This window comes from Podarcis filfolensis (genome assembly GCF_964270895.1).
Source record: "Podarcis filfolensis genome assembly, chromosome: 1".
Lineage (NCBI taxonomy): Eukaryota > Metazoa > Chordata > Lepidosauria > Squamata > Lacertidae > Podarcis > Podarcis filfolensis.
The window spans coordinates 4,149,927-4,175,989 of NC_139604.1; the positions used below are offsets into that span (position 1 = coordinate 4,149,927).

The following is a 26,063-nucleotide window of genomic DNA, read 5'->3' on the forward strand; positions in this document are numbered from 1 at the left end:
GAATATTGTTCCTGCATATTTATCATTTTATTAAATACAGCGGGCCACATACAATGGGCAGAGCAATCCAAATCCTCCTTGTGCTGGGCTGGGGGGCACTGAGATTGAGCAGATGTCCTTTCACTCTGTTCGGCTGGCATCTTGCAGGCTGCCACCACCAGAGCAGTTCCAGAGTCATGTGCAGAGCTTCCCCTTCTGCCCACTGAATAAAAACAGTGTTCCAGAGGAAGGGAAGGTCTGAGGTGGCATCTGCAGACCTCATCACTATTCCAGCTAGGATAATCCTGCCCCCCCTCTTCCATCCCTGGTTGCTGTACAGAGCAGGGCTGCAGGTGTAGGGGTGGCCCTCCTACTGCTATGTGGCACCCGACCAGCTGGGCTTGCATTGCCTCATAAGCCACACTCAGAGAGCATCTGTTGATAATCAACACTTAAGTTACTTAAGTCTATTGAATGTAATTGATCTACTCAGAGTATGACTAACGTGGGGTTATCACTCAATATAGAGGTCTGAGGTGGTGTAGCAAGAGAGATGCCATTTTGAGAATATTGTATTTCAATTATACCAACTTAGCAAATAATTAGATGTGGGGGATTTTCCCTTAGACTAGGTGACTTTTAGATTCCTGCCAAAGCGCACTAAAATCACGAACAATATTTTGCCACTGTAAAGACTGCTTTATGGCACAATTCTTGTTGTTGGCTTCAAAATTTTCACAACAGTAATATTTAATAACAATAAAGAATTAAAATAAAGATAATAACATTTATAATAAATTTATACTAACCAGCTAAGCCAGACTTCTTCAGCATTAAATTTAAACACTGAAAGAAAAATACACCATAACCAAAGTTAGTAAAATTTAAATACTGATGAACAGCACTCACTGTGGTACATCATGACAATTTATTTTATTTATAAAAATATTTCTAAACTAAGTATTTCCCCAGCCACTCTGGGCAGCTCCCAACTATTAAAAACCCCTGATAAAACGTCAAACATTAAAAACTTCCCTAAACAGGGCTGCCTTCAGATTTAGAAGACATCTGAAGGCAGCTCTGTTTAGGGAAGTTTTTAATGTTTGACGTTGTCAGAGAGTTGTCTATTTCCTTGACATCTGATGGGAGGGCGTTCCACAGGGCGGGTCCCCCTACCGAGAAGGCCCTCTGCCTGGTTCCCTGTAACCTCACTTCTCACAGTGAGGGAACTGCCAGAAGGCCCTCAGAGCTGGACCTCAGTGTCCGGGCAGAACGATGGGGGTGGAGGCACTCCTTCAGGTATACTGGGCTGAGGCCGTTTAGGGTGTTTAAAGGCCAGCACCAACACTTTGAATTGTGCTCGGAAACGTACTGGGAGCCAATGTAGGTCTTTCAGGACCAGTGTTAAATGGTCTCAGCGGCCACTCCCAGTTACCAGTCTAGTTGCCACATTCTGCATTAATTGTAGTTTCCGGGTCACCTTCAAAGGTAGCCCCACGTAGAGCGCATTGCAGTAGTCCAAGCAAGACAGTCCGTGGGCAGGTAGGGTCTCAGCCTGTGTACTAGATGGAGAGGGTAGACAGCTGCTCTGGACAAAGAATTGACCTGTGCCACCATGGACAGCTGTGAGTCCAAAATGACTCCCAGGATGCATACCTGGCCCATCAGGGGCACAGTTACCCCATTTAGGACCAGGGAGTCCCCCACACCTGCCTGCCCCATCCCCCCAAAACAGTACTTGTCTTGTCAGGATTCAACCTCAATCTGTTAGCCGCCTTCCATCCTCCAACCGCCTCCAGACACTCACACAGGACATTCACCACCTTCACTGGTTCTCATTTATAAGAGAGGTAGAGCTGGGTGTCATCTGCATACTGATGAACACCCAGCCCAAACCCCCTGATGATCTCTCCCAGCGGCTTCATATAGATATTAAAAAGCATGGGGGAGAGGACGGAACCCTGAGGCACCCTACAAGTGAGAGCCCAGGGGTCCGAACACTTATCCCCCAACACCACTTTCTGGACACGGCCCAGGAGGAAGAAGCGGAACCACTGTATAACAGTGCCCCCAGCTCCCAGCCCCTTTAGACAGTCCAGAAGGATGTCAGGGTTGATGGTATCAAACGCCACTGAGAGATCCAGAAGAACTAGGAAACAGAACACAGAACCATACAAAAACACACACACATAAAATGTTAAAACCAGGAATTAGGTCAGTATTGTGGGAAGGTGTATTCTTAATTGTCTGCATAAGTCTAACAGCAGATGTACAATTTAAATTAAAAACTACCACTTCAACCTTAAAAAGGCAATCTTTAAGATTTTGTTTTTCATTCCCTATTACACCACACAGAACAAAATAGATATGTCATTTGCTCATAGCCTCATTTTATTTATTTATTACTAAATTATTTAAACTTGTTTGCTGATCTCTGATTAGACTGATCAAATTATGTAAACCTAAAAAGCCAATTCATTTTTGCATTTTAAGGTTTTTTTGTTTCTCCAGAGGAACATTCAATTTTGAACCACTGTCTACAACAGCACTACAGTGCTATAGTGGTAGTACTAGAGTAGCCAAGCCAGAATTTTGAAATATCTCTACAGCAATGTGTTTACACAGAATTTATAGCTCCTGTATTTACCTCTCTTACAGTTGTAGTCTCCTCCACCACTATCTCCATCTCTGGACTAGACTGAAGCTCATGGCCCACAATATAATACAGAAAAAGCTAGAAGAAAGATGATTAATCAGGTTTCTTGCTCCATATACAGTTAAGCTTAGCATACTTCACATTTTAAGATTAAGGCATTTCATGGACACATAATCCAATACGGAATATGGCAGCCATGAAAATAAGTCATCAAATCAATTTGTAAAGTTTGGCATTTAGTGACATATCAATGGCCTAAAACAGTAACAAAATAGTCTTTCAATTAATAAAAGCTCCCCTGTTTAATCCTCTGGGGAAGAATGTTGCTTATCACAGGTGATTGGGGGGAGAGGAAATATTTCTATGTCTGAAATATGAATATCTGAATGTAAGCATCCATAATGTGTTTTGAATTTAAAATGAAAGTATGTGGCTGAAAACAAGTGTAAGTGCACAATCCTATGTTCTTTGGGATGGCGTCCCAAGGGCTACAGAATTTAGTGGATCTCTCTCTCCACAGGTGGTGGTGGTGGAGGAGGAGATCCAACTGCAGACTGGATGATCTGCCCTTGTAAGCCCCCTCTCAGACAGTATTGGGGGGGGTACCACCATCTGTATTTCCCTGCCATTAATGCTACAATAGCACAGAGGGCACAATGGAGGCATTCCCAAGGGTTAGATCAAATCCACTAGATCCAAAGCTCTCACATACGCCAAACACACTGCTGGAAGAAAGTATGTTTATTTTCACTCCCACTGGACCAAAAAGAAATATGCCTTCCCCTTACCTTCCACCCTGCCAGCCTTGAGCCCACCAAAGCTTAGTGTATGACTGCTCATCCACCATTGATCCTCCCTCTCCCCAACGCAATAGGATTGCTCTGTAAATTCCTTTTTTCAACTGTATTTTTAGTTTGGGAGGGGCATAAGTTAATGGCAGAGCACATATACAAAAGATTTAAGGTTCATTCTCTGGTATCTTCAGTTAAAGGATCTAAAGCAGAAGGTTAAGAGTTACTTTCCCCCCTCCAGACACTATTGGGAGCTGATGCTAGTCATTCAGGCTACTATTTTGAACCCTGACAGTGTAAGTTTCATTTAGTTCTATGTTCAATAACTAGGGAGCAATGGTTCAATACATTACTGTTACCCCTTATAAGATCACAGTTTTTCTGAACCTAAACAAACCAAAGGTTCTGTTGATTGCTAATAAAAGATTGACCCAGCGCTGGGATTTAAGGAAACAATTTATAAACAAGACACTGTTATGTGGAATTTCAAAGGAAACTACTAATATTCAGTACACTAGCTGTGAACAATGCAGTGACATGCCTTAAACACACTGTGGGTGGAATTTAACACTACCATTCTCCTTGCATGACTGCTTTTCATCCAACAGAAGCTTCTGCTTATGTAAGAGGAAGATAGGCGATTTTCTCCCTACCCACTGCAGCCCTCTGCAAAACTGCTCCAGAGGGCTGGAGACCCTCTACAACAGCATGGAAGGTGGTGCAGAAACTGAATCTGGAAGGGGGAAATGAAAGAAAATTGCCTCCACTCAGCTTATTTCAGTGGAGGAATCCATGGGAACAAACCATTGGATTAAACTTCAGCAAGGCGTGGGCTTCACCCAAAGGTACACTTACCTTATTCTGCCACTAACAGTGCCAACAACAAAATGACAAGAATAAAAATAGTGACAAATGTTTCCAAAAGCCCTTGTAAAACCTTCTTATACAGTTAGTCTTACCTCAGTGGCTGTTGGAGCTTTCCCAGAGCACAGTCCTAGAAGGCTTCCCATTTTCAGCTCTGCTTCTTTAACAGTATAATCCTCAGGCACTTAAGTAGCCCAAAACAGGAACAAAGAATCATGCTTTGTTTCTTAAAGCAGTAATGTAAAAATTAATCAGGAAACTCCAAAATGCACTGCACCTCATACAAATTAGAAAGACTGGGTTTAGATTTCTGTTTCTGGCCACAAACGTGGAAGTAGTTCCCCTGAGGCTTTCCAAAGCCTGAGGGAGGGAGGGGGGCCAGAGGAGGCTTAACCGGTCCCCCCCACCCGGAATTTGGAGGGGAGGGACGATGTGAGCTCGTGGATGCCGTCTGCAGCCAGCTTCTGCCGTCAATGGAGGTGGAAAACTTCACCGGAGGCAGGGCACTGAGTTTAGCATGACCCTACCCAATGGACCAAGCTGTAGTCTAAACCTCCCTTTAAATCCATCTCAGCCAAAAGAAGGGAACTCACCTTGAAACCTATCTATAGATCGGGGGGGGGGGGACTCACAAGAGACTGCGATCTACTCACAGAGTTAAAAAGTGGTGGTCAAAGTTGTTGAGCCTTTTAAAGGAAGGTCTCCATTTTGGGGGGGGGGGTTGGGTCAAAGTTGTTGAGTTTTTTCAGGGAGGAGGTAAAATGTTGAGCTGTTTTTAGGGGAGTCAGAATTGTTCAGCTTCTTTGGGGGGAGCCAATGATCTACCAGTGACCTACCGCAGACGTCCAGTGATCTACCAGTAAATCACGATCTGCCTGTTGGACATGCCTGCTATAGATGATACCTAATAACACCATGGAAGTTGGCACTGATACACCCAGGAACCTCTGCTTCCCAGTCCTTTACTCAAAATAGTTTAACATTTTATCATTAATTATTTTTTCCTTTATTCTTTTCCATTGGCTGTTCATATTTCAGTTAGTGCTTGTACTATTATTTGACTATAAGGTATTTTTGATAAATCCAATATAACTACTCTTCACTTTGCCAACCTACATAGACGTTAGTTTAAAATAATTATTCTTTCAAAGAACTTCATCGCCTGGTAACATGCAAATCCAAAGTTCCAATTGTTTTATTGTTGTTGGCAAATCCTTTGATCCGTTTCTCCAGATTTAATTCATTTCCTCTTTCTGTGAAAGCAATTCACAACAGTTCAAAGATTCCCTTTATGCTGATCCTCCAGCTAAAACATTCTGCAATTCTTGCTTCTTCCCCCCGCCCCCAGCTTCTGTTCTCATGCTTAGCCTCCTGGCTTCAGTAAAAAACAACACTAACCCCCTCTTTCTTACCCAGTGCCATGTGAGGGTGGGTAGTCTTTATTCCCTTGCAAATGTTAAAAGTTTAAAAATCAAAACACCCTTTCTCCTATTTACCAACAAGAATAAACTAATGTCTATGTAGCTTGGCAAAGTGAAGGGAAGTGAAAGGGGTTGGCCTAGATGGCCCCTGGAGTCCCTTCCAACTTTACATTTCTATGATATAATATGCAATGCAACCATAAGGTGTAATCTACACACATATAAACCGTTCTGAAAATGCTTTTTTTGCAGCATTTTAAAAAATACATTGAATTTTCCATAAGGCTCACCACCATCATCTAGTGTCACACTGTATATTGCACCCAAAACACACTTTAAACCATGGGTAGGCAAACTAAGGCCTGGAGGCCGGATCCGGCCCAATCACCTTCTAAATCCGGCCCGCGGACAGTCTGGGAATCAGCATGTTTTGACATGAGTAGAATGTGTCCTTTTATTTAAAATGCATCTCTGGGTTATTTGTGGGGCATAGGAATTCGTTCATTATTTTTTTTCAAAATATAGTCTGCCCCCCCAAGGTCTGAAGGACAGTGGACCGGCCCCCGGATGAAAAAGTTTGCTGGCCCCTGCCTTAAACTTTTTATCTGCTGCTGTATAGCTGAATCTGATGTCTAATTAAAAAAAGCTGCAAATAACATAGACAAAACAAATGGTTGCCTGATCATAAACCCTACTTCTTCTGTTTAAAAAAACGATAGCACAACCATAAACATACAGCTGCATTAAGCTGTATTTGGAGGGCTGATATGTGAGCTTACCTGGACAAAGAAGTTTTCCATTTCTGCTAATGGGCCTGAGACAGCTATTGTTAACTGCAGCATGAAAAAAGAGAAAAAAGATGGAATCAATACAAATCTATAAAGTTTCATTTGCCAGAATTTTTCTTCACCTCATTAATAGAAAGACAATTTAATTGAATGGCCAATTGCTCCTCCAGGTTGGAATGCAGAACAAAATGTTGTTGTTGTTGTTGTTGTTGTTGTTGTTGTTTAGTCGTGTCCGCCTCTTCGTGACCCCCTGGACCAGAGCACGCCAGGCACTTCTGTCTTCCACTGCCTCCCGCAGTTTGGGCAAACTCATGCTGGTAGCTTTGAGAACACTGTCCAACCATCTCGTCCTCTGTCGTCCCCTTCTCCTTGTGCCCTCAACCTTTCCCAACATCAGGGTCTTAGTATCACAGAATTGTAGAGTTGGAAAGGACCACAAGGGTTATCTAGTCCAACCATCTGCAATGTAGGAATCTTTTTGCCCAGTGTGGGGCTAAAACCCACAACCTAGAGATTAAGAATCTCATGCTTTACTGACTGAGCTATCCCTTCCAAGCCAGAGTTTCTGCTCATTTATATGCATTTCAGAATAGAGAAACAAATTTCAAACAATGAGATTAAATTAATTTGAGATTAGAAACATTTACAAAAATAGATACATGTCATGTTCAAGGGCATGTGTAAACATTTCCAGAAAATGAACTGTGTGGTTGGGGCAAATTGTCTTGCTTTTAGAACGATTATAATGTTCAGTCTTTGAAACACAGTAAGCTCACAACTTATGTGCATTTAACTCGTGCGCATTCAGCTTTATGTTTGTGGCAAAAATATAAATGGAAAGGGGGCAGGGTTCTGGGAAAGATGACTTTGGCAATCCCACCTGCCACTGAATCTAATGAGTTTTGTCTCTCTGTGATATTGGCTTTAGGTGTGATCTTCAGAATGTAACCCCTGTGTATGTTGTAGACTTACTGTAGTAGAAAGTGCTTGATCCCTCTGCCTTAATCACACAGGTGCTCTCATGCCTGTATAATAATATGCAATTACCATTTCTTCTGTCCATACCAAACATCTTCCCTTGATAGCTTTTGTATGTACACAAATACATTTTGTTAGCAGTTTCTGTTAGAACTGATAGAAACCCACATGCCTATTGTTTTATCTACGATTTAAGCAAAAGAATAAATGGGTTGGATTAACATGTCCCATGCATATAATTCTGCTCCCATGGTTGCTCCTGCTGGAGGAAATGCAGTTCAGGGTGAATGGAGGCTGTTTTCACCTACCCATCCTTCCTCCTGCAGCCGCCTATATCCTCTTAAAAGCTGCCACAGAGGTAAGGAAGAAATCAAGGAAAATTCCTCTAGTAGCAGCTTTTGTTGGATCTGATACCACTTGATATCTTCAACACCAACTCTGAAATAACCAACTGAACAAAATTAAATTTTGTAAAACTATTTTACCTAGCTCCTTGTCCAACTGCATTTCTTCTATTGCTTTAATCCTGATGTCTGCCATCACCTAAAATAAAAACCATTAATTAAATGCAAATGTGATTCAGCAAAGGAATGCAGATTTCATAAATGTTTATGTTTTAGTACTTAACCCCTTAACAGCTGATGGCTGAAACATTTTTATTAGCAGCCAAAAATTTCATTTTACTGCATTTCTTTTACTCTTATAAAACCTTGTATATTTTCAGATGAATAAGCTGAACAGGAAATATAGAAAAGTCAATAAGGTATGTTGACTATGAATATAGACTTAAATGTATTATTGAGCCATAAAATGCAGCTATTTGCATTTTAAAAGAATCTCCCCAACTTGCATCAATTATGTTTCTCCATAACCTAATGAGCTATTACTAAAACATTTTTAACTTCCTTGACACAAAAAGTGTGTAATATGGAACTTGTTTATGTATTTTAATTGCACTTCAGTCCTTTTTTGTAATAGACTACATCACATTTCCCAACTTGTGTTCTTAAGATGCATGCAGGTAAAGGACAAGATGTCCAGTAACACATGTATTGGAATTATGCAAGGAGTCAGCTGCAAATACCAAACATATGTACAAACAGTAAATACATAAATACTTCAGGTTGTATGAAACTAAGCAGCACAAAGTGCTAGCACAATGCAGTTTTCCCCTTCCTTCCCTTGCGTGTGCCCCTGCATCATCCCCTGAACTGCTCCAGAGGGTGGAGGAAACCCCACAGCAGATTTAGGGGGTGCACAGGGAGGAGAGGGGGTGACTGCTCCGCCGTGCAAGGAGAAATTCTTGTGCTCATGTACTATCTGCTTAACACTGTACTGAGTACAACCCATTTATTGAAGACAAGCAAAGCTATTTAAATGTATATCTACCATATGTGTTTAGCACTTTAAACGTGTGTTTCTGTGCCCTAGTTTAAAAAGCAATGTGTGAATCAGTCCTCACATTCTCAGCTGACACTAGGGGTGTTACAAATATATGCACATCTTCCTACTTTCCTATAAGCATCTAAAACACAAGCAGGCAAAAGTAACAAGGTAAACAGCTTTCTGGACTTGGACAATTTGGAAAGCAAAACAAAGTAGATGAGCTGAATTGAATGGAAGGAAATGAATCAGTGGAGATGAAATCTCTCAGAGCCGTGCAATCACAGTTGCTTTACTTACTGTTTCAATAGTTGCAGTAATTTTAACTTGTATCTCTTCAGCCTCCAATCTACAGAAATTTTTTACTTGTAACCAGCTGATATCATGCGTAAAAGCAGTCAAATTGCCGCCTGCCACATTCACCATGCTGCAAACAACACATGCTTAGAATGCATAATTGTGCACCACATGTAAGACAAAATGCAGGGAAATGAATTCTAAACAATGGTACTAATCTAAGCAACTAAATGACCCAGCAAGGTAGGGTCTCGTTCTTATGTAATAAACTAATATTGCAAATATCAGTCACAGCACAACCCCAATCCCCCATTGTCATCAAGGAGACACTGTGGTGGGCAGTACTAGACATGCAAGTGTCAGAAGTCACAACACCAGGTGGTAAATTTGATTTTAGTCAGTATCATGTGCCTACTAGATTTCTTGTTCTTTATCCTTCTCCTCTTTTGGTTATTTATTAATTATTCAAACACTGCAATGAATATGTATGGCACACTTCTAAGTTAAGTAATCTTAGTGCCTTAATGTCTGCTCCAAGCAGATTTCAACCTAGAGTTTAGCCCAAAGAAAAAAGATAACCAGCTGCATATCAAGATGAATGCAGTTGCACATACATATACTTAGTGCAAATCCGTTCAAACCTTTCAACCCATGGGCTACAGATCCCTTAGAATTCTGGGTCCAAAGGGTTTGGGGGCTTCTGACTGCTTGAAAAGTGTGGTGCAGAGCAATCATCTTTTGAAATCAGTGAGACTTTCAAAAGCAGTTTTTGATATGGCATAGTGTCCTTGGGTGAACCTGCAGAAGCTTTGGAACCCATCCATGGTAGCTGTGGTTTAAATCTGCTGGTGGCGATTTTTAGCCATATTGCTGCTGACTGAGCCAACTGCATAATTAACAACTGAAGGAAAGCTTCGCTTCTGCATATGATGCTGCGCAAACCGTTCTAAGCTGAAACATTCCTAGAATGTTCAGTTCACATTGAGTTCGTACCTGACTTGTTCTTAATGCATAGTTGACCACATCTACGGATGAATTAACACCTTTACACTTTAGTCACACTGCGACCTGTGTGCAACGCGCCTTTCGCAAAGTCCCTGTCTCAGGGCAACCACTGAGCTCCTTTGTTAATATTAAGCAACAGCATTCGGAGCCCTACCATCAATTTATAGATAGATTGAAAGAATCAGTCACTAGGCAGGTTGATAACACTACAGCCCAAAATGAATTGATGAAAAAATTGGCTTTTGAAAATGCAAACACCGACTGCAAGAAGGCATTGCAGTCAGTTGTACATCGCCCAAAATATGACCTGGCTGATATGATTCAAACCTGTGCCGATGTAGGAAGCCAGAGCCATGCGATGTCTTTGCTTGCCGGTGCCATCCAAGCTGGCAATAAGCCAACAGGCAACTGCTTCAATTGTAAGCGCCCAGGTCATTTTGCTAAACAATGCAGAGCCCCTGGCGGAGGAGCAAATAGGAATGGTGATGGCAATAAGGCTAAACCTTCCAAAAAATGCCCAAAATGCGGTAAAGGCTATCATTGGGCAAATCAGTGCAGGAGTTCGGGAAACTCCATGGCGGCCCCGCTCTCGAGCCAGGACAAATAGAGAGCCCTCCGCCGTCAGTTTCCACTATTGAAAATTTTCCTAAGGACACACCCTCTGATTTCACCATTGATTTAATTAATCAGGAAACCAAAGACGCTGTTTTACCTGGTGAAATTGTGCTCATGCCCGCCCAATTGGCAGGCCCACTACCACCTAAGGTCGCAGGCTTAATTTTACCCAAATTCTCTGCGGCCAAAGAAGGAATCATGGTTGTTCATGTTTTGGATAATCTGATGGACTGCTCAGGATGCAATGCTGGCATTTTTATGGCCAGCTCAGACCACAGCTGATAAAACACTTCAACGTTGTCTATATGTGTCAGGGAACTGTCATCTGAGACGAAGGAGGTGAAAGGGCTCATGGAGGGTGAGAGAGACCACTCAGCGGAGGAGGGGACCAGCAGGGGGAGAAGTGGAGTTCCAAGGGAAAGTGAGTCGGAGGGAGAGCTCAGAGATACTTCTAGCGAGAACAGTGGGGGGGTTTCAGGACCTCCCCTAGGAACACCCACTCCTCGGCGGAAACTGTCACGCCGAGAGTCCAGAAGACGTGTTTCCGTTAAGGAGCTTTTATGCTGGAAGAAGTTCCGTAAACGCCCACTGTCCGATTCAACGAGCGATTGATGGAGCCACGCTTAAGGAGCTCCATCACAGACAGAGGTTTGGGAACTTAGCCAAACTCTGAGGGATCAGGATTTTACGCACAAGCAGCTCATCATCCCATCACAGCAATCGGACAGTCCCTGAAAGCAGCTTGTGCAGAGAGGCATCATGAGTGACCCAGCCGGAGCCGGAGGAGCAGGAGGAGCTGGAGGAGGTCCAACTCTGGAAGAAAGGTACAGAATGTTGGAACTCCAGCTAGCAATGCAAACGGCGAGGCTAGAAGAAAGGAGGGCGCAGGATGCAGAAAAGGCAAAAGGCGCTACACTAGCAAGAAAGATGCCAGGAATGGTGCAGAAGTTTGGGGGGGACCCCAGGAACTACCAAGCCTTTAGGACAGAGATGCAGTATGCTCTTGAACTGCAGTTTAATGACTTTCCCGATGAGGCGTTGCGAGTGGCGTTTGTGATTGGCCATCTCGAAGGAGGGGCGAGAGACTGGGTCAGGCCCCTGATGGCAGGGAATAGTGACATGCTGAAGGACGCGAGGAAGTTTTTTCGCGCCATGGATTTGATGTTTTCCAGCGAGATTGAACAGGGACTGGTACGCAGACAATTGATGGCTTGCAAACAGGGGAGCCGATCGGTTCGTGAGTACTGGACTGAGTTTACAATGTTGATACATAGATTGGGGTGGGACCTATCGGCGGAACCCATTCAAATGCTATTTGAAGAGGGGCTTTCTTCGGCGGTGAAAGACGAACTTTCCCGGGCGCCCAGGGCGGAGTCTATGGACCAGCTGACCAAATCAGCGCTGACCATTGGAGCGCGCCAGGAGGCAAGAGCCTTGGAGAAGCGGGAGGGGAAAGAAGAGCGTTGGAGGGATTTCCGCATTCCAGAGATTCCAGAGCCAAGTTTCCCGCCCGGAGAGCCGATGGAAGTTGGAACAGCGCGCGCGCGCGCAGTTTCAAATCCCAGTGAAGGGAGGAAGAAGGAGGGAAAGAGCGCCAAGAAATGTTACCTCTGCCAGCAGCCAGGTCACTTTGCCAGAGTCTGCCCGCAAAGAAAGGAATGGCAAGGGATGGCAGGGGCTGTTGGGGGGAAGGAGGAGGAAGTCCAGGAGCCAGTAAAAGCCAACGCCTGTCTGCCTCTGTCAGGGCACTGCAGACAGGCCAAGGAGCAGTAAAAGTGCCCACTCCAGAACCTCCAAGACCAGCCCTAGTAATAGAGGTGTTGCTAGAGCTGGCAAACGGATACCCACTAAAGACCAAGGCGCTGTTAGACTCAGGCAGCTCCTGTAATTTTATGAGCAAGGAGTTTGCAGCGGAACACCAGATACAGACACTCCCTTTAAGCAACCCCCTGCAGGTCACCACGATCGATGGGAGGGAGCTGTTGGGGGGAGAAGTTAGCCTACAGACCGTCCCAATGGTTATGAGGGTGGCAAGGCACACCGAAAGGATAGCGTTCAATGTAGCCACCCTGGGAGGGGCGCCAGTCATTTTGGGAATGAGCTGGCTAGCGTTGCATGACCCGCTAGTGGGCTGGCATCAGAGAGTGGTGTCCTTTGGGTCAGGACATTGCCTGGAACACTGCAAAGAGGGAAAGGTGCCAGAAGGGGCAAAAGCCTCCATAGCAGGGACGGAAGTGGCGAACAAAGGGAAGGTGCCCAAACAATACGCTGACCTGAGCAAGGTCTTCAGCGAAAGGGAAGCAGATAAACTACCACCGCATAGAGACTTTGACTGCCAGATTAACCTGGTCCCTGGGGCCCAGCTACCCGTGGGCAAGCTGTACGCCATGTCAGACAGGGAAATGCAGGAGTTGAGGGAGTTTATTGACAAAAACCTGAAGAGAGGTTTCATCAGAGAGTCCAGAGCGGTGGGGGGCAGTCCAGTGTTTTTTGTGGACAAAAAAAACACGGATAAACCGAGATTGGTCGTGGACTACCGGGCCCTGAATGCCGTGTCAGAACCAGTGACTTTCCCCATGCCCAGGATTGATGACATTTTGACCAGGGTGAGGAAGGGAAAGATATTCACGAAACTGGACTTGAGAGGAGCGTACAACCTGATACGAATAAAGAAGGGGGATGAATGGAAGACAACGATGTTCACCCCCCTAGGGGCTTTCGAATATCGCGTTATGCCATTCGGATTGCAATCAGGCTCCGCCTGTTTTCAATCGCTCATGAACCATGTACTGGGACCTTTGCTCTACAAGAATTGCGTGGCATTCCTCGATGACGTGCTGATATATTCGGAGAATGAGGAGCAGCATGTGAAGGATGTCAGGGAAGTGCTGAGCCAGCTGCAAGCAAACCAGTTGTGGGTGAAATTGGAGAAGTGTCAGTTCCACACCAAGGAGGTGGAATTCCTGGGGTACCGCTTATCAGACAAGGGATTAGCCATGGATCCAGGCAAGGTCCAGGCGGTGCTGGAATGGAAGACACCGAAAACCAAAAAAGATGTGCAAAGGTTCTTAGGGTTTGGGAACTTTTACCGTAAATTCATCAAGAACTTTGCCCACTTAACGGCTCCCATCACGGACTGTCTAAGCAGCAAGAAGAAATTCGTTTGGACGGCAGAGGCGGAGCACGCTTTTGAGGAATTGAAAAAGGCATTCGCTTCGGAAGAACAGCTCCTGCATGTGGATTTACAAAAACCCATGAGAGTGGAAACTGATGCCTCAGACCGGGCGGTGGGGGCAGTGCTGCTTCAGCCAGGGAGCAATAAGTCGGAATGGAGACCGTGTGCCTTCTTTTCGCGTAAGCTGAACAAATCCGAGAGGAACTACACGGTATATGACCGAGAACTACTCGCCATTCACGAAGCGTTCCGGAGATGGAGACACTTACTAATTGGCGCACAGCATAAGGTGCAAGTGTGTACGGACCACAAGAATTTGGAGTATTGGAGAACAGCACGAGTGCTCAACCAACGACAAGTGAGATGGGCCCAGGAGTTCTCCAAATTCCATTTTGAAATCTGCTACGTGCCAGGTCCAGAAAACATCAGAGCGGACGCTCTCTCTCGCAAACCTGAATATTTGGAGGGGGAGGGAGCGCCAGAAGAGAGACATATTATCCCAGAGGACCACTGGGTGTGTGGTGCGGCCTGGGTGGGGCAAAGAGAACTGGTAGAGGGGACGGTCAATGATGAGTACGCCCAGGATAAGCTCAGAGGTTTAAGGAGAGAGGGAGAAGACCCAGGAGGTTTTGAAGAAAGAAACGGGGCATTGTATTACAAAGGGGCACTATATATACCCGAAGGGGAATTGAGGGGGAGAGTACTCAAACAGTTGCACGACAATCCCACAGCGGGGCATTTTGGGCAACACAAGACCATGTGGTTGGTGACCAGGGAGTTTTGGTGGCCCAAGGTGAGGGAGGATGTACGGGAGTATGTGAGAAGGTGTGACCAATGCCAGAGAGCCAAAGGAGAAAGGCGGGCACCAGCGGGTTTATTAGAACCGTTACCCACACCAGAAAGACCGTGGGAGGCGGTGTCGATAGATTTTATGACTGATCTGCCCAAATCCCAGGGGAAAACCGCCATACTAGTCGTAGTAGACCAGTTAACTAAGATGGGTCACTTTGTAGCTTGCTCACATGCAGTCACGGCGGAAGAGACAGCGAAATTGTTTGTAGAACATATTTTTAGGCTGCATGGCGCCCCCTTGAGGCTGGTGTCCGACAGAGGGAAACAGTTCACGTCCAGATTCTGGAGGAAGCTTATGAGCTTGTTGCACGTAGAGGTCAACTTTTCGACTGCCAGGCACCCTGAGACCAATGGGCAGGCGGAGAGGGCAAACGGTATCCTTCAACAATACCTGAGGTGCTATGTCAATGACAGAGAAAACGATTGGGTCGAAAAGTTGGCACTAGCGGAATTTGCTTACAATAATGCAGAGAATGTGTCCACCGGGATGAGCCCATTTTTGGCTAATTATGGGTGCCACCCCAGGGCGTTTCCAGGGGAAGGAGGAGAGAGATGGAGTGTTCCGGCCGCTGAACTTTTTGTAGAAGAAATGGAAGCGATCCATCGTCAACTCCAACACCACTTAGAAAGGGCCAAAGAAGAATATAAGAGGCAGGCAGACAAGAGCAGAAGGGAAGGTGAAACAATTAGGGTGGGGAGTCGGGTCTGGCTATCAACCCAAGGGTTGCCGTACAAGGGGGGTTGCAAGAAATTGAGACCCAAAAGATTGGGACCATTTGAGGTCATCCAACAGATCAACCCAGTGGCTTTCAGACTCCGGTTACCGAACCACATGAAACTGCACCCAGTATTCCACAGGTCATTACTGTCACCATACCGGGGGGAAGGTGAAGGGGTATCCACACGGGGGCCAGCCATAGAAGAAAGGGAAAGCCGCAACTATGTGGCGGAAATCATCGACTCCAGGTGGAAGGGGAATCAGGTGGAGTATTTGGTCGCGTGGGAAGGGGAACCAGAGTCAGAAAACACCTGGGTGAAGGCAGAGGAGGTCCATGACGAGGTCTTGATCGAAACGTTCCACCAAAGGTTCCCCAGGAAACCTCAGCCAGTAGCGAGGTTCCGAAGGGAGTACTTTGGCACCACCGACGATGAGGAGGAACTGGAGGGATTCAGGGAATCGGAGTTGGAAGGAGGTACCAACTCCGAGGAGGAGGAGTACTTGGAAACCGGGAACAGCAAAAGGTGGAGGGAAGTGTTCGAAACTTCGGAAGATGAGGGAGGTTCCTTCAGGGGTTTTGCTCCCTCGCCTCCCGCAGAGGAGGGGAGGGAAGGGGGTGAAGGGGGCCCTGGAGGGGAGGTGGATGTCAGGGAACTGTCATCTGAGACGAAGGAGGTGAAAGGGCTCATGGAGGGTGAGAGAGACCACTCAGCGGAGGAGGGGACCAGCAGGGGGAGAAGTGGAGTTCCAAGGGAAAGTGAGTCGGAGGGAGAGCTCAGAGATACTTCTAGCGAGAACAGTGGGGGGGTTTCAGGACCTCCCCTAGGAACACCCACTCCTCGGCGGAAACTGTCACGCCGAGAGTCCAGAAGACGTGTTTCCGTTAAGGAGCTTTTATGCTGGAAGAAGTTCCGTAAACGCCCACTGTCCGATTCAACGAGCGATTGATGGAGCCACGCTTAAGGAGCTCCATCACAGACAGAGGTTTGGGAACTTAGCCAAACTCTGAGGGATCAGGATTTTACGCACAAGCAGCTCATCATCCCATCACAATATGTTAATTTCCTATACTGGAACATCCACCCATATATTTCTTAAAGTATGCCCTATGAATCCTATTCCCACAGAAACCCTTCAGGTGCCTTAAAATTCCAGTTTGACTGCACATAACCCAGGACCTAGATCCAGTCTAAGCCTGCTGACATCAGGTATATATAGGGTACTAATGTGATGGGGCCAACACAGAATCTCTAACAAAGTACACTGGAAATATGCATTCCCACATCAACAGAAATGAAACTATACAAAATGACACAAGAACTCTCTGTATTGGTGGGTTTAGGTAATAAATGTGGGAATGGAACTAATTAAATTTAAGTTCTCTCACAGAAGTGGGTCTATGGAAAGAGACAGAAAAGAAGGCGGCAGTGTAATTTAGGCATCTTGAAAAAGAGCTCCAGCACAAAAGGATTAGAAGGAAATGTTGAAAAGGAAAGCAGATACTGAAATACACATCCCAGTCACGTTCAGAATTATTTACCGTGATAAATCTTTTTCATACAAAACTTCTCAGCTGGCATGACTTTTAGCAAATACCCTTAAACAGAGAACAAATCTCTTGCCTACATGTTCTTTGCCCTAAATCGTGTAAGAGAGGAGGGAAAGAAAAGGGGCTCCACTGAGCTGTACCACCAGGCTGCAGCCACAGACTGATGGACCTTGCTCAATATATTTATGCTTCTGGTTGCAAAAACATTGTTACCAGCTGTGAGTCCTTGAGATAGTGGAAAGAGGTGGTGGTAGAAGTAGGACAACAGAATCCCACTTGAATTATATCAAAGATGTTTATAAAGTGGTAGCATGTGCAAAAAAAAAAAAAGCATTACAGAATTCCTGTTCATGGTCCCTGGTAACCTGGATTAGGTGCCTTGCAGAACTGTTCAGGGCACACGGGGTGAGGGGGAGGTGAGAAAAAACTGGGAGCGGGAGGAGAAAGGGTTGAAATATTTCATTTCTCACTCTTCTGAGACAACCTGTCACTGTCAGCTTGAACCTGAAAGCCTTAGCAGGATGGAGCAAGACATTTCTAGAGAACAAGGAAGGAAAAAAGTGTCCTCTCCCACTGCTGAAGCCTCCTTGTGCAATGCAGGGGACAATGCAAGGCACAGCCCCCAACCCTAATAGCCTCTTCAGGGCTAAATGGGATTAAGTAGGGCTCCTCCACCCCTTGTGGGCCACTTTGACAGGTGGGTAGGGTGCCTACCTGTCAATCACCTGGTGCCACCATGGCTTCAGGTGGCCAATCTTCAAAGGAAAGAATTGGGGCAACACTTTAAGTGCGCTCTAATTTTTTCCTTTCTTCCTTTGCAGTCTGGCTTAAACTCCAGTCAGGCTGCAAAAGAACACCCCTATCAAAATGGGGATTGCAGGTATCACCAACAAATCCCTACAAACCTTGCTTCTGGCAGGGATTGGCTGCATTTGGGAATTCTGATCAGGAGCTCCCAAGTGGAACCAATCCCAGTACGGCTTGCATTTGGTGCCAAATTTAAAACGCACCAATGACAAACCCAGTTTGCCAAGAAACTATAGGAAGTTTCTTTGCCGTCACATCAACGCCTGTCCCACAGTTAATGTTACATATTAGGTAAAATATAGGGCAGGTGGGTGTGGCTTGGGGAAAACGGCCTCACAGGAAAATCAGGACCTCTGCTGAGTCTCACTTGGATCACAGTCAAGATACACCTGTATGAGTGGGCCCTGAGATGGCCATTTCCCATTCTTTCCTCATAAACTGCCCTCAATATGGCATGGGTCCTAGAGGTTTTTTTTAAATCACCAAACACCTAACTGGCTTGTCATATAGCTTTCCACAACTGAATTACACAATGAAACATAAAAGGAGAATAAATACTTAATCTCAATTCAATTCACAAGATTTACCTTTGGTCATGGCTGTCTAAAACTAGGATTGAGCTTCCATTCTTGAGCCCAATATTTCTGAGTGTCTGTTTCATATCTTCTTCAGGAATGACTTTCCAGTTTTCAGAGTCTTTCTCAGACCCTGAATGGTTCTTTAAGACAATCCCTTTGGGTGACATTAAAGAATCACAAATAGCTCTCAGGTTTGAACTACATGGAAATACATGCTGGGATTCCATAAATTGCTGTCCCACTCGTCCTTCATTATGTCCAGCTAAACGAAGAACGTTTATAAGAACAGGTTCATGGTCAATGCCAGTCAGAACTTCCACTCCATCAACCTATAGAAACAAAGTATAATTATTTGAGCACAGATAATGAGCTGAGAGAACATTTAGTTAATGCTTCAAATGCAGGTTTCTGTAAAACCACGATCTTCCTTGTATGCCACAAGCAGTATACTATGAGCAATATCCTGAATTAATATTCAAAAATTTGTTAAGGTGTAATAAAATGTGAAGGCTTTAATCAGGGAGTTGGCAAGCCTCTTGTGTTGAAATATTTAATTGATTTCAAAGGCAGGTAATTTTACTGTATTCTTATTAAATCACTAAACGTTCAGAGAACATACAAAGCAGTAAATCATTCAAGTCAGATCTTGGAATCAGAAAATTGTAGAGTTGGAAAGGACCCCGAGTCATTTAGTCCAACCCCCTGCAAAGCAGGAATCTTAACTAAAGCATCCAAATAGATGTTAGTATCCATTCATATGGATCCATTCAGAAGGGGGTGAAATGCCTCTAGGTAACTTGCAGGTAAAAACATAATACATTATCACACCACAAATGTTTAAAATGCATAGCATGAACACCCAACAACAAAGTCCATTTTCAACCACAAATCAAAATAAAACACAGAACGCTCATAAAAAATGCATTTAGCCACTAGTTGAGAAAAAAAAAAAAATTATTTATATCCCGCCCTCCCCAGCCGAAGGCGGGCTCAGGGCGGCTAACAACACTAAAATAGTGCAACATTATAAAAATTAATTAAAATCAAAATTGATGGCAACCATAAACTAAAGTTTTGTAAAAATTGCCAAAGGAGGGAGTCAGGCTGCGCCCTGACCAAAGGCCTGGTGGAACAGCTCTGTCTTGCAGGCCCTGCGGAAAGATGTCAAGTGTTAGTTATACAATAGTAAAATTGCGGGGGGGGGGGGGGACAGGGTTGATAGGGAAATCCAATTGTGTGTGCTTGCGCCCTTGTGTAGGAAACTATTGTGGCTATCATTTAATTTTTGAGCTTTGTGAAAATTGAAATAATATGCACACAGTTGGCACAGGTAAGCAAACTCCTAACAAGAAAAGCAAATGACACAAGAATGATAACAGAACAACAAGATCCTGCCACAAGGAAATGAAACCAATGTTTCTTCTAGGCATAAACAGACTCTAGCCATTAATTAAGATATGGTATGCAATTCAACAAATAATAAGCTTTAAAGTGAAAATAAACTTTAAAAACAACAAAATGTGTTTGTCCCATTCACAAGGTGGATAGTTCTGTACCTCTTTTCCATTCCACACGAATATATTGGCTCCATCAGAAAGTCCAATGCCACTCAGCGTAGAATCATCCCCTGACAAACAAAATAGTTTTTTAACTCCAAAAAGACACACTGAAAAGTAAAAAGGCCCTTTAAAATTATATAAGCCAATTATGTCTAAAGAATCTCCAACAACATTTGACTTCGTTTCACTGTAAAGTGTAACTTTATTAGCTAAATGCTTTCTCCTTCTGAAACGGAGGAAACCCCCAAACTATGCAACCCAAAAGCCAATTTACAGCATCAAGTTAATTAATCTGTATTCTTTAGTTAGGCTTGTTCTGAGTTATTTATTGTGAAAGAATTTGGATCTTTTGCCAGTCTAATACTTCTGCCACATAGGAAAGAAATAGTAGGACCATCCAAAATTAGTAAACAAGACAAAGGACAAGTCTACGGTATTTTTCATCAGCACCACACAAGAATCTTTGAAAATGTATTTCCTTGATGTGTTTCATGTATGTTTATGTTGTTGTTGACATACGTCTGTCTCAGGAGACAGTATGGAGAACTGCGCCTTTGGGGATGAAGTCAAACTGTTGGAAGGTTGCAATAGGATCACATATATAAAAAAACCTATTGCTTGCATGCCTTTCCAGCTCCAACTATGTAGCTGATCCTGGTCCAGCCCAACAGATGCAGCAATGGGGTGGATGTAAGAGAGCTTTGTGGCGACACTTACATCAAGTGTAACCACTTAACCTGCCCAGGAAACATTATGCCCAGAAGTCTCTGCCAATGTGAAGTACAGTGATATAAAAATTATTTAAATTTGCTTCTGAAATGTCTGTGTTAAAATTTATTATTTTACAAGTCTGAATAGTAGGAATGCCACCTTTCTCCCATGGCTCAACAAACTAATCAAAGCTACCACCTCTCTACTAACAGATCTTTGCTCATCAGCTAATTTCCCCTCTCCAGAGACTTCCACCCACAGAAATCACTGCAGATAGGAGCTCCAATCTGCCAGGCATAAGAAGTTTGAAGAAACAGATTTGTGAGCATTTATCTACTCGTACCATATAGGTGCAAAGCTGCATCACAAGGGTATCCTCACATTGTATCTTTGCACAAACTCGATTGCTAGATGCAGCAGGATGAATTTAGCCTTATGTAGATCACATGGCTCCATGCAATGAAATTAGTGCATCTCCATTTGGGGGCTCTTTTTCTGTCACTCAGTTCTCCCAACCCCATTCTAAGCAAATTTTAGACTGCCAAGTGAGGGAATCGCATGACTGCATGCTCCTCCAGATTAATAATTGCACATAGAAAAATAGTCAGAGAGAGTAAGTTTAGCTCACCCTCCCTCCCATTACGATACGTTTGGAATACGAAAATAATCTTAAAGAAAAACATCCAACCACGTGATAGCTCACTAGCAGTCTAAGTGGCATGGTCAGGAACAGCTATTTATGTAAACATGGCAACATGCCTATGCCTCCAGCCCAGGGGCCAGATGCAGCCTTTCGTGGAGCATGGTGCAACAGGGTAGGGTGGAAGGCAAGGAGGCAGACAGTAGGCTAAGCCAGAGCCAACCACTTCTGGCTTTGTCCCCTCTTATACCCTGCTGAATTCTATGAAGGCAGCACTGAGACCGAGGAGGAGCCAGTGCCATCCTTTGGGCTGGTTGGAAGTAAGGAGGAAGCACAGCTGTCAACTTTCCCCTTTTCTTGCAAGGAATCCTATTCGGAATAAGGGAATTTCCCTTTAAAAAAGGGAAACGTTGACAGCTATGGGAGGAAGGCAAGTGGAGGCTGACTAAGGGCAGGCTGAGTTTGGTTGGGTAGTGCCCCATTTGCCCTGATGGACCAGTTGCTATTGCCCTTCAGTTTTCTTTCCAGCCCTTGGGACTCTTCATAGGTCACCCCTCTCTCCCCAGGGCAGGCCAAACCACTCATCAGCCCTGCTGCTCCATGCCTTCCTCAAGCTGTTTTTCCGTAGCTGGAATGCATGGGGAACAGAGATTGTGTGTGTGTAGAAACTTTCTGACTTTTGGATGTAATCTACTATATCAAAGGTAAGTCGTGTCCACTGCACCACCCACTTTTGGCTTCTTGCACAAATACCCACTACTGCCACCTGGGCTGAAAAAGGTTCCCCACTATTGCTATGCCTCATTGACTCAATGCTGTGTCTCAATGACATGTTTAAAAGAGGAAGGTAATCGTGCATATTAGAAATGTGGCATACATAAAATTTTAATTCTATGGTAACTGATATTAGTGAAGATGTCTACCATAGCAATCAAGATGCTTTTTGATGCATACGTATCTTTGAAGAAAGGATTAACTGGTCACTCCAGCATAATCCAATAAATACGTATAATCTCCTTACAAGTATTTGGAGTGGGGGTTTGTTTTTACAATTACAATTATGTAATTTTAAAGATATCTTACCTTCAAGTGTTTGGTATATATGCAGTCCAGCTGGAAGAAGTTTTGCAAGGCTGAGAACTAGGTCTCCTTCCCAAAATTCCAACAACTATTCACAAAAAGGGAATATATTTCAGAAGTGCAGATATGGCTATGTTAATCATCTTTATAAACGATTCACACAAGTAGCTGTGGCTCTCTTGAAGGATGCCATAGTACTAAATAATTTATAATACATAAGGGTCATCTTATAGTAATCTACTCTACAAGTTACTAAAGTACATATCAAAGTATGTAGGCAAACTATTTTGCTTGTTCTACAAGCCTATTATTACTAAAGAAACTTAAACTCGGTGAAAGTTTGGGGAAATAGAATAACAGCAAATACCTGAAATACCAATTGCTGAAGTTCTCCCAGTGTTTTTCTCTTATCAATCGTAAGATCTAGAACACTTTCCTTCTGAGAAACTACTTGGTGCAGAGCTCCATTGTAAAATTTATAGTGAGAAAATACATGGAGATGTAAATCAATATTGTTGTTTGCCAAGTCATATTCTGCCCTTTAAGAAGTATTAACAGAAAAGTATGTTCAGTGAAAAATCTGAGCACAAATGAACAAAAATCTTAATTTTCTTACAAATTATACCTTCACAAACTTCCCACAGTAAAGACAAGTTCTTTGATTTGTATCTTAGTTCATAAAATATCATTCTAAAAGTCTTATTTATTTTTTACTAATTATGCATGTTGCACTGTGCAGGAATTTTATATTTTCAAAAGTGTAATTGATTCTCTGATCAGAGAAGGCTCTCTGATCCCGTGAAGACTTCTGCGATTACAATGGAGAAAGGTAATTTGGTTGATTCCCCATTCCTTCTGCACCCCTGCACACATATCCAATTGCTCAAGGACATCGGGGGAACAACACGGAAAGTGACAAGGGATGGGGAGGCTTGCAGAAGAAAGCTGGGGTGGTTTGTTTTTGCAACTATCACCTCCCTTCCCTTCCCGTTCTGTTCACAGAAGCCTGCACTGGAACAAAAAGCCTTCCAAGACTGCAAGATGATTGTATGATCTTTGCAATCCTGATCAGAAGGCCTGCATGAACTACACACCACACATTTGCCATCAGAGCTGACTTACCTCTTCCTCTGCAGTTTGATATTAGCGGCATCCATTTCATTCAAGAGATGGATGGGGACCCGGTATCTTGGATTTCCTCGAGCTGTGTCAAAATAAACTGATTAATTGAATAACTGAAAACACATATTAAAAGGGCTAGGAAGTGCTGAAATTCAGATTTTCATGCATATCCTTTTTACACCACTAGGGTACTCTTCCTCTGGCTTACAGTTTATTAAACTACAAACTAAGAGAAAGTCACTCAAAAACTTCCATTCCTCAAAAAAGATGCTGAAGGATCATGGAAATCCCTAAAGCTAACTGCTCAGAACACAACAACTGTTTTGGTAAGACTACATTCCTCACAACACTTAATAACAAGTTTTGCTACTGAAGTCAGTGGAACATTCTGATCTACGTTATTTCAACATTTGTCTCTAAAATTTTGTCTTTTTAAGCCTTGTACAAACTGGTACTTCATGACTGTTTAATAAAGAGGAAATAACCAAAAGCAATATGAAGACACAAAGTACACACTATACTTTTTCGTACCTTCAGATGGTCTTGTCATTTGGGATTGTCGATAGAACAACATGTAGGCACTCTCATTCCCCTGAAACTGTTTCTCAATCTCTTGCTCTCTGATTGGCTGGACTTTGGAGTCATTCAAATCAAACCAATGGGATTCGGATGAATATTCCCGTAAACCTGTTGTTGCTTTTTCTGATGACATCTTTACCTCATGGTTCTGAGGGTTGCTTTGGGATGTTGATCCAAAATGGAGTTTATGATGATCATTCAGCTTAACTTTGCTTTCATCAGAACTTAGAAGAAATGTTGGATAATGACTCTGCAAAAACTAAAGGGTAAAAGAGAAAGGGGGTGACAAAAAGGTGTTATTAAAATCCAGTTTAAAATGTTACAACTATCAATTAATTATACTTACTATCAATTAACTTCCTTCTGATATGAACTGTATTTTTCTGAATTTGGCTGCCTGAGCTGCTCCCACCTATTCTCTCACATTGTATCTTCAGAAGTTCACTCTTCTGTTTTCTGCTACTGTATTTGGTGTTACACCCTTAACCATATCTAAAATTAGCTGCAGCTTAGAGTAACTAAAACAAGTCAGTATCATAAGCCAAATTTGAAGCTGGCTTTAAAAAAAAATCATAGTTATGCCTAACTAGTTTGTTCATGTTTGGATGTTAATGCTAACTTTTGGTTAGTCAAAACTAAAGGCAAAATTTCCATCTCCCAACAATTCCTAAGATTTATGAGGTGCAAAGAAAAGGGCTGTTCAACATATATTGGCCTTCCCCAACTTTTATTCACCTATCATTACTAATGGAAGATAATGTGTTTAATATATTTTTTCTCTTTATATGTAGGGAAGCATATGTAAGATCCATCGGAAACTTGGAGATTTTCTGTATACTTCATTGTTATATTAGTTTGTACTTGGTCTCTTTTCCATAATCTGAGGAAAGGCTTTGATAGAATCAGTCAATCAAATATTCAATATGGTCAACCAACCATTAAAGAAAAAACAAAATATAAAAATAGATCACAGCTTCACAGGAACAAAGGTAACAAGTTAAGAGCTAACAATCTTTGTTCAGTGTTGCAGCATATGCTCTTGGTTTGCACACAATGTAAAAATCACACCACCCTATATAAAAATCAAATATTTTAGCTTTGTGTTTAGCTAAATCAATGCTTCTGGCATACCTATTTGTCAGGGAATGGCTAGACAGAGGGGTGGTGGGAGGCACCAGGTGGGGAACCAAGGGAAAGCCCAAAGTACAAAAGCTCAGAGCCAGAGGATTGGTAGTGGGACACAGAGAAGAGGTCAGAGGGAGAGGATTGGGAGGAGGGGCTGGATGCTGAAGGAGCAACAGGGCTCAGTGAGCAGGAAGAGCCGGTGACAGGGAGCAGTTCAGACACCGAGCCTGCGGGGTCAAGAGGCTGCTGAAGAATCCAGGGACTTTCCCACTGCAACAAACTCCCCTCCTCCCTGATCTTCAAGAACACAGAGAATAATGAGGAGAGCAGAACAGAAACCAGAGGTGTGCAGACACAATTTGAGTCTGCTTGGGAAACATCTGGGAGAGGAGGAGCCTGAGAAAGGGTGGAAGGCAGGGACCTTCAGTCCTGGCAACTGCTCCGTAGGAGCAAGACCTGCTGGGAAGTGTAAAACAACAGGATGGCCACTCATGCCACAGGAAAATCACCACTAACTCAGGTAGTATCACTTTCTATGTTGAACTGTGTAAGACATATTGTAAAGTGCAAAAGGATTAAAGCCAACAGAGATAAAACAGAATTATCTTCAAATACCTTCCGTATTGGTCCATGCTGTTTACGGTATTTCTTGTTCCAGGACACACTTTTTTTCTCCAAAAGTTTCTGTGCCAACCGATCCACAGCAATTTCCTTAGACTCTTCCTACAAGATTAGATAACTATTGACTGATCTGCAGACACTAAAATTAATTATTACTCAAAATGAGACAG

At 43.5% G+C, this 26,063-nt stretch overlaps 1 protein-coding gene and 1 long non-coding RNA gene across 8 annotated transcripts in view; one reads left to right on the top strand and one right to left on the bottom strand.

Moving 5' to 3' along the window:
* The window catches only part of USP40 (ubiquitin specific peptidase 40), a 53,065-nt gene that overhangs the window by 14,582 nt on the left and 12,420 nt on the right, over window positions 1-26,063 (bottom strand). For all 7 annotated transcript variants that reach the window (XR_014551320.1, XR_014551321.1, XM_083626515.1 and 4 more), the window contains 13 exons: window positions 25,888-25,995; window positions 24,100-24,406; window positions 23,569-23,650; window positions 22,814-22,985; window positions 22,450-22,534; window positions 20,013-20,083; window positions 18,466-18,785; window positions 9,161-9,287; window positions 7,963-8,020; window positions 6,491-6,544; window positions 4,386-4,474; window positions 2,627-2,713; window positions 789-825 (listed from right to left, as the gene is read on the bottom strand). Coding sequence is in view for 5 of the 7 variants with exons in the window: in XM_083626515.1 (XP_083482641.1) it covers window positions 789-825; window positions 2,627-2,713; window positions 4,386-4,474; window positions 6,491-6,544; window positions 7,963-8,020; window positions 9,161-9,287; window positions 18,466-18,785; window positions 20,013-20,083; window positions 22,450-22,534; window positions 22,814-22,985; window positions 23,569-23,650; window positions 24,100-24,406; window positions 25,888-25,995 (1,597 nt within the window). In the remaining 2 variants the exon portion in view is untranslated. The remainder of the gene's footprint in view (window positions 1-788; window positions 826-2,626; window positions 2,714-4,385; window positions 4,475-6,490; window positions 6,545-7,962; window positions 8,021-9,160; window positions 9,288-18,465; window positions 18,786-20,012; window positions 20,084-22,449; window positions 22,535-22,813; window positions 22,986-23,568; window positions 23,651-24,099; window positions 24,407-25,887; window positions 25,996-26,063) is intronic.
* LOC310743599 overlaps window positions 1-26,063 on the top strand; it is a 265,247-nt gene that overhangs the window by 6,274 nt on the left and 232,910 nt on the right. The gene's annotated exons all lie outside the window — the stretch shown is intronic.